The 9324-nt window shown below is 39.0% G+C and overlaps 1 protein-coding gene across 1 annotated transcript in view; it reads left to right on the top strand.

Annotated features, from left to right (window-relative positions):
- Positions 1-669: 669 nt before the first annotated feature.
- Positions 670-9324, top strand: part of LOC106869825 (suppressor of fused homolog) — a 40417-nt gene continuing 31762 nt past the window's right edge. The window contains exon 1 of the mRNA XM_052976523.1: positions 670-1231. Within this exon, the coding sequence (XP_052832483.1) occupies positions 1044-1231 (188 nt within the window). The 5' untranslated portion in view covers positions 670-1043. The remainder of the gene's footprint in view (positions 1232-9324) is intronic.

The following is a 9324-nucleotide window of genomic DNA, read 5'->3' as shown; positions in this document are numbered from 1 at the left end:
TTTCAGATGGTATAAATTTCGATCATATCGGAATTTAAGGTGAAAAAAATTTGTGGGCGTGCACACACATACATACTGTCACGCATTACATATATAACTACAAAATTTCAAGATTAATTTTGTAGATATATATATATATACACACACACACACACACACACACATATATTTCGCTTTAGGGAGTGCGGGTTTGAGAGTTTTAAAAAATCCTGAAACCGGGAACATGCAAAAGTAGTCTTGGTTATCCGAATAAAGTGAAACAAATAAATGCTTCATAAGGCGATATGAAACGTCATTATGATAGATTTTTGTTTTTATCTCCCAGCAGTGTTATTATCGCAGATAATAGGACATTTCTTATTTTAATAATTGATACATGTTGAAGTAATTGCACATTGCCCTGAAGCGAAACATCGCGTAAAAACATAACAGTTAAACTCTATTATACTACAAAAGTGCGGATATGTTATTTTGTTGATGTTTAGCTCTATATCCACCTTCATTTTGGCTACTATTTCTAATAGTTCGAGGCTCCGTCGCTGGTTTATATTTGTGCGTGTTTTCTTTAACCGAATCGATGAAAATAGAAATGATGTCAGGTTACTAACGATGATGTCATTATCTTCATCCTCGTCCTAAGCTGGAGGATTGGCAGAAGCGTTAGAGCGTCAGGCAAAATGCCTCGGGATATTTCTTCCGGCTCTTCACGTTCTGAGTTCAAATCCTCTGGAGGTCAACTTTGTCTTTCATCCTTTTGGGTTTGATAGAATAAAATGCTAGTACTGTGGTCGATAGTTTCAACTAAAACCCCTCTCCAAAATTTGGCCTTGTGCCTAAATTAGAAACGATTATCTTCGTCATCTTACGCTAATACATGAAGCAACAACAGTGGCCAGCGGAAGTGACGTGCAGAGAAGGTGTTGTGTGTATTAAGCTCCAGTAAGCTTACGTTCCATCTCTATTTATCCTCCTTTATAAAGAGAGATCGAACCTCAGAAAAACAACAGAATATACGTATATATATATATACATATTATATATGTATGTTTATAGTAGGAGAGATGGAGCAACGAACTAACACAGCTGAAATGGATACTGAGAAAGATAATGTGGATAACAGATGTGTCTTAGATCCACATTATGATGGACTGTTGGCAATTGATACGGCGTGTAGCCAGCTTTACCCAGACCAGCCATCTCCTTTGCAAGCTGCTGCCTTGCAGAAGTTTTGGTAAGCTGAGCACACACACATACATACATATATAGCACTTCCCTTAGTCATAGGACACTAATTTCCACATCCTCTAACCATTATCATCCTCCATCCTAATATTTATAGTTAATTGTATATAAAATTATTTAGTAAAGCATTAGACCCCAAGAAAATTAGTGATGTTTTGCGTTGTAATTAAATTAGATTAGATAGATATTTAATTCATAATCATTATTTTAACAAAATATATTTTGTTTCGCCTATTGCTGTCTAACTTGACTTTCGCCCTATGCCCACCTGTATGCAGAGTCAAAGCTGAAGACTTCCAGTAGCATCCTCAACCGGTTCTCATTAACTCTTTCTCTATCGTCACTCGATTCGTGAAGAGAGTGAAATGGTGTAGGTGTTGGTGTTGATACTGGTATCTTGGTTTGCTGAACAACCTGCATGATGAATATTATTATAGTAGACATTGTTTGTGCAGAGTCAATTCCACTCTCCTTCATTTGGTGCCACTCGTAGTTCATTTGTTATCAGGATGAAAGAATTGTATAGAGTTATCTTCTCTTAGATGAGCAGCTAAAGAGTTGAAGGGCTTCATCGGCCCTAGATTCATTAGGGAACTGTGAGTGATCTTCTGAAGGCAATTCTGTGACATTTTAATTAACTCATAACTGGAAACCTGGCAGGGTGCTACTTCTTCAGGTTAGATCAGACCTGGGACCAATAGTGACTAAGGGGTGATTCCACACCCCTCAAAACGCTGGCACTCCCAAATCAGGGTCCCACTACCAGATGCAGTCATATGTAGCTTATATAATATGTGTACAAAGGGTTGGCTGAAAAGTTCATAGGCTGACCAAGATACTCTCATGGAATGTGAACAAATAAAGTTTATTTTGCAACATAGTCCACACACTTCTTCCATTGGTGTTGCAGTGCTTGGATCCCACTAGTCAAGAAGCTTTCATCTTGTTGATCCAAAAATTTATCAACAGCAGATATGACATCGTCATAACTGCAATACTGCTTCCCAGCCAAGAGTTTTTAAGTTGGGGAACAGAAGATAAGCAGATGGGGCCAAATCAAGAGAATAGGGAGGGTGCTCAACCAGTTCAAATCCACAGCCATGCACAGCAGTCATTGAAACCAAAGACTTGTGTGCTGGAGCATTGTCGTGATGAAACAACAACCCTTTTGTCAGTTTTCCTGAGTGTTTGGTTTTGATAGCCTTTCATAACTGCCTCAGCAAGTTGGCATAGTACTCTCCATTGGTAGTGTGGCCCTTTTGAAGATAGTCAATAAACTCAATGCCTATTGCATCCAAAAATACTAAGACCATCAGCTTATCTGCAGATTAAACGACCTTAGCCTTCTTTGGATCAGGTTAGGAGGGATATTTCCACAGCATGGATTGTCCTTTTGTCTCTGACTCAAAGTGATGAAGCCAAAACTCATCCTGGTTTAGGAAACGTTCAAGAAAACCAGCTGGATCTGTCTCAAACAAAGTCAGATTTTCCCTATCATGTGATCAGCCTGGTGCACTTTTGATTAGGTGTCAGAAGACGTGGTGCCCACCAAACAGAATCCTTCTCCATGCCAAGTTCATTGTGCAGTATATTCTCAACTCTCTCACAGGATGTACCAATAGCTTTACCTATTTAATTTATAGTCATTCACTTATCATCCATCAACATGTAGTGAACATGATCAATGTTTTCCACAGCGATGGCAGTTGCAGGACATCTAGACTTTGGGTCATCGTCAAGACTCTCCCTTTCCCTTATGAAACCAGCTGCCTACTTTTGCACTGTTAATAAAGCTGGAGCATCATCCCCTAATATAGCAACCATGTCAGCATGAAAGTCATTGGGAGCTGAACCCTTTTCTGAAGATACTTGATAACGTCATGATAACAAACTTTGTCAATTTTCAAAAAAAGTCACTACTAGTTACTTTGAAATGTTCTTTGAACAGTCAGATATCAATTTACCTGAAAATAAACAGCGCAGTTATTAATAAGAGGAGTAGAAATTAATGCATACAAGATTTCACAGCTCTAGAATCACTCCTCCATAGTCAGCTTATGAACTTTTTAACCCACCTCACAGGGTATTCGGGCTAAATTTGATGAATTTTTGTCTCCTTTTTTCAATAACAGATTGATGTATTGGTAAACAGTCAATGGCATTGGAGAACATAAAGATTGAAGTTGTAGTTGAGAAAAGTTAGCTGACATGGAGGACTGAAAATCATCTAAATATTGGAAAAGAGTTACCTGTATTAATGATTCCTGCCTAGTATCAAAATATTGACATCATGACTGCTGTAAAGGCTTAAGATGTAACATGGACAGCTGCAATGTAGACTATGAAGCTGTGACTGACAGTAAGGGACACAGCAAGCACTCTGACTGCATCTGTATGCTGGAATCCATCCCCACATAATTGAACAGGGCCTTAGGCTCAATTCAGGCATATTGTGAAGCTGCTGGAAACTAGTCAATCCCTGGCTGAAGAAGGTTGCTGCTGGAAGGCAATATGTGTGGCAACAAGATTTGATTCCTTGCCATACTTCTGTAAAGAGTCAGAAGTGGTTCTCAGAGAATTTCTACAACTTCACCAGCCCCAATTTCTGTCCTCCTAATTCCCCTGACTATAAACCAATGGATTACTATGTGTGGGGCATGGCTGAAAAAGACACCAACCACTCTGCCAAACTGGTCGTGAAGATCAAGGAGGTGTTTGATAATCTTCCCTGGAAGACAGTGAGGAATGCATGTGCCAAGTTCCAGAGCTGTCCTGAGGCCATGATGAAAGCTGTGGGCAACTACTCGGAGTAAACTGTCATCTCCCTGCCAATATCTAATTGATATATTTTGATTTTTTTTTAAATACTTTTATTTCTGCATGAGATATTGTGTTTTCTTTTCTTTTCATGCAAACTGTCAAATTTAGCCCAAACACTTTGTATATATAATATATATGTAGTATACACACACACACACACACACACACACACATATATATATATATATATATATATATATATATATATATATAGTGTATATGTGTGTATATATACATGAATATATATGTATATAGAATATAACGGGTTTAGTTCACTTGTGATCTAAGCAAATAGATACGCTGAGTAAATGCTATAGTTGGTCGACCATTAGGTTCCAAGATCACAGCTAAGGCTGGATCTAGGGATCCGTATTAGGGTTCCATTATAGCAGGTATATAGTATATTAGAGGAAAAAATCAAGACCAAGACAGAACAAGTATCTCAAATCATTTAGAATAATTTAATTAGGGTAAGGTGAATTTGAAGTCTTACAGCCATTTCTGGGATAACCCAAGTGGTAGGTTAATATGTCCACACATCTATATCCTCTGGAAAAAGATGAATTGTGAACGTTATTCTTCTAACTACCTTTACTCTTTATTCTTCTATTTTATTCCTTATAAACTGTGAATTTTATTCCTTGTAAACTATAAATTTTCCCTGTCTAAAATATTCATCCCTTGTCTCTGATGATGGAATACCCAGTGTATGGACATACTAACCTACTGCTTGGGCTATTCCAGAAATGGCTGTAACACTTCAAATTCACATTACCCAAATTAAACTATTCTAAATGACTTGAGATATTCGTTCCTGTAATATAACACACACACACACACACATATATATATATATATATATATCATCATCATCATCATCATCATCGTTTAGCGTCCCGTTTTCCATGCTGGCATGGGTTGGATGGTTTGACTGAGGTCTGGAGAGCCAGCAGCTGCACCAGACTCCAATCTGATCTGGCAATGTTTCTACAGCTGGATGCCCTTCCTAACGCCAGCGAGTCCGAGGGTGTAGCGGGTGCTTTTTACATGCCACTGGCACAGGAGCCAGTTAGGTGAGCCTGGCATCGATCATGTTAGGATAGTGCTTTTTACGTGCCACCAGCACCGGAGCCTGTCAGTGGGTACTAGCATCAGCCATGTTTGGATGGTGCTTTTTACATGCCATTGGCACAGGAGCCAGTCAGGCAGTCCTGGCATTGATCATGTTCTGATAGTGCTTTTTACGTGTCACTGGCATGGGAGCCAATTAGGGGGTACTGGTATCGGCCACATTCAGATGGTGCTTTTTACGTGCCACCGGCATGGGAGCTACTCAGCCAGACCTAGCATTGACCATGTTCAGATGATGTTTATTACATGCCACCGGCACAGAAGCCAGTCGGGAGATACTGGCATTGACCACGTTCAGAAGATGCATTTTACGGAATGGGAACCAGTCAGGGGCACTGGCCACAGCTATGATTTTGGTTTTACTTGACTCAACAAGTCTTCTCAAGCATATCATATCACCTGACACGTCAAGGGTAATCTTAAATGGGCCGGACATGCAACACTGGCATCAGCCATGGCTGCGATCTCACTTTAGTTGCTGGGTCTTCTCAATCATAGCGTATATCCAAAGGTCTCAGTCTCCTGTCACTGCCTCTGTGAGGCCCAATGTTCGAAGGTCATGCTTCACCACCTCATCCCATATCTTCCTGGGTCTACCTCTTCTACAGGTTCCTTCCACAGTTAGGGTGTGACACATCCTCACACAGCTGTCCTCATCAATACGTAACACATGACTATACCAGCGCAGTCGTCTTTCTTGCACACCACATTCGATGCTTCTTATGTTCAACTTTTCTCTCAGGGTGCTTGCACTCTTTCGTGTATGCACACTGACATTACACATCCAGTGGAGCATATTAGCTTCATTTCTTTCAAGCCTATCCATGTCCTCAGCAGTCATGGCCCATGTTTCACTGCCATGTAGCATGGCTGTTCACACACAGGCATTATACAGTCTACATTTCACTCTGAGCGAGGAGGCCCTTTGTTACCAGCAAAGGTAGGAGCTCTCTGAACTTTGCCCAGGCTACTCTTATTCTAGGCACTATGCTCTCGGAGCATCCACCCCAACTACTGACTTGGTCACCTACGTAATGGAGGCTATCAACAATTTCTAGTTTTTCCCCCTGGCATGTGATGGAATCTGTTTTCTGTACATTTTCAGTGTTTATTGCACCTGTGCATCTTCCACAGACAAAAACTATCTTCCCAGTTAACCTTGCTTTGAGCGCTTACACGAGGTACATCTTATGGAGTTTCTGCCTACGCCTTTTCTACAGATTGAGCAGGGCCATCTACCTGAGGGGATTTGTGACTCGTCTGCCTTCCTACTTACTTAAACTTTGGTTTTTGCTAGGTTAACCCTAAGGCCCTTCAATTCTTGACCTTGCTTCCACACCTGAAACTTCTTCTCTAGTTCTGGTAGTGACTCAGCTATTAGAGCAAGGTCATCAGTGTAGAGTAGCTCCCAGGGGCAGCCAGTCTTGAATTCCTCTGTTATTTCCTGGAGGACTATAATGAACAAAAGGGGCTGAGGACTGATCCTTGGTGAATTATGCCTACCTCATCTACAAAAATTTAAATATTTTGCATTTTATACATAGTAATCTGAGGAATCTTCAAAATTTTATTGAATTAGGTACATATTTTGCTTAAAAGGAAAATGTTGCTATCGATCTATTTTATTTGAGGTAGGTTCATCATTGATTGGTTTACTCAATCAGCCCAGTGATCTGGTTGAGAAAAATTGAACAACCTAGAGAATGCTACCCTTGACAGAGTCATTTTGTTCTGGTTAACCTAGCAGAACACTGAAACAATGGTACAGGCATGGGGAGGGAAACAAAGAGAGGCAATAAGTATTAGGTGTGAGGGAAGAGAGATAAAGAGAAAAGAGGAAGCGAAGTGATGAGTTGGAAAAGAAGGACTAAAGGGAAGAAAAGGAAAAGAAGAAGGAATAGAAAAATTAGAGGAGGTGAGCCTTACAATAGAAGGGATAAGCTATGGCCAAAATCAAGGAGGGGACAGTAATAAAAACATTAGTGTGTGTCATTGGGTTATCACACTCAAAAACATTTGCATTGTCTTCAGGTCAAATACTACCCAGATAGTGTGTTGGAATTTGATATTGGTCACTTACTCTTATGGTCAACTTAAATTTTTAATATTGGATTATTTCTACTATCTCACATTTTGAGTAAAGTGTATTAGAAAGAATGAATGTACATACATACATTCTTTTATTCTTTTACTTGTTTCAGTCATTTGACTCACAGACACACATTCTCATCTTTATATATATAGATATATATATATAGGGGAGAATTTACGAAAAAAACAACAGACGAAGACAAGTGGTGTAAACAACAAATGGATGTATTAGTATAACACTCGAGAATAGAGAAAGTCTTTAACATTTCAAGCCTACGCTCTTTAACAGAAAGGAACACAGAAAGAAACAAGGAGAGAAAAAAATATATGAATGTAGTGGTCAGCGATCTATCATGGCGAATATATATATATATATATAGAGAGAGAGAGAGAGAGCTATCATCAGCTGCACAAATAAATAGAATTTTAATCAGTTGGACACATTAATATAATTTTTCTCAAATACTTTAACAGAGTTGTTGCTATTCTAGCTAAGGATAGACTACACTTCCAAGAAAGGCATGAGGCACACTGATTTTATTCACCTTACTTCGAGCTGTGCAGATAATACCGGACTGACTTGGTGCTTCAACTTAAGTACCTGATTCAACTGAATCTCAATTATTTATATATGTGTGTGTGTGTATTACATATATATACATATAGAAAATGTACAAATAAAGCAGAAAGATAGAAAGTTGGATTCAGAGAATCAAACAGAACTTATAGTAAATGCTTCAACTGGCCATCTGGAATTGTGATGTAATCTAATACACCCATGCATTTGAAAATCCAGGATATACAACCTGATATTTCTACAAGGAATAAAGGCAGCGAGCTGGCAGAATTGTTGCTGCACCGAGCAAGATGCTTAGTGGCATTTCGTCCATCTTTGCATTCTGAGTTCAAATTCCACCAAAGTCAACTTTGCTTTTCACCCTTTCGGAGCTGATAAAATAAATGACAGTAATTGACTTACCCACTCCCCTGCAATTGCTGGCCTTGTGCTAGAATTTGATATCAATATTTCTACAAGGAGTATATAACAATCAACTGTGGGAGGCAAATGAAGATTTAATATTTCTATGTGGTTGCAGTTTCATAATTTTCTCCATGCAACAACATAAAATTTCATGCATATCTTTCTTTTACTTGTTTCAGTCGTTAGACTGCAGCCATGCTGGGGCACCACCTTAAAGAATTTTAGTCAAATTGATGCCAGTACTTATTTTTTTATAAGCTTGGCACTTATTCTGTTGGTCTCTTTTGCCAAATCACTAAATTACAGGGACATAAACACACCAACACTAGTACTCAAGTAGTGGTGTGGGACAAACACACACAAAGACACAGATGCACACACATATACAAGGGAGTGCTGAAAAGTTCCTGGCTTTGGGTGAAACAAAATACAGAAGGATCAGTTAATTATGCTTTCACTCAACATATTTCCCTCTCAAATGCACACACTTATTGCAGCAGTTTTTCTAAGCCCTGTAAAAGAACTCAGAAGGCTGGACCTCCAATCAGGCCTTTCGTGATATCCTTAAAGCTTCTTTCAATTTCCATCTACCAAATCCATTCACAAGGCTTTAGTCAGCCTGAGACTATAGTAGAAGACACTTGCTCAAACTGCCATGCAATAAGACTGAACCTAGAACCTTGTGGTTCCACAGAGCCATGCTGATATATATATATATATAATAAATGAGTATATGCATATGTACATACTTACATCTACCTGTATATATAGATGCATATCTGGGTACAGGACATTGCAAACAAAACGTAGACAAAATGATAAACAAGTACAGAAAACAGACAGGCCACATAGAGAAAATTTCCTTCATCAGCTGCCACCATTCAACACTGGCGTTTCGAAGAGTTAGGGCAGGACGCATCGTTAAAATAGCTCTTCCCACAGACCACAAATTAAATTTAAATTTAATTTAATTCAAATTAAATTTGTAACGTGGAGGAATGTAGTGGCGGACAGAAAACAAAACAGGAAAACGAAACAGTGAGAACAAACAAGAAGGC

Source organism: Octopus bimaculoides, chromosome 24 (genome assembly GCF_001194135.2).
Source record: "Octopus bimaculoides isolate UCB-OBI-ISO-001 chromosome 24, ASM119413v2, whole genome shotgun sequence".
NCBI classification, from domain to species: domain Eukaryota; kingdom Metazoa; phylum Mollusca; class Cephalopoda; order Octopoda; family Octopodidae; genus Octopus; species Octopus bimaculoides.
This window is presented reverse-complemented; position numbering and strand designations above follow the sequence as displayed.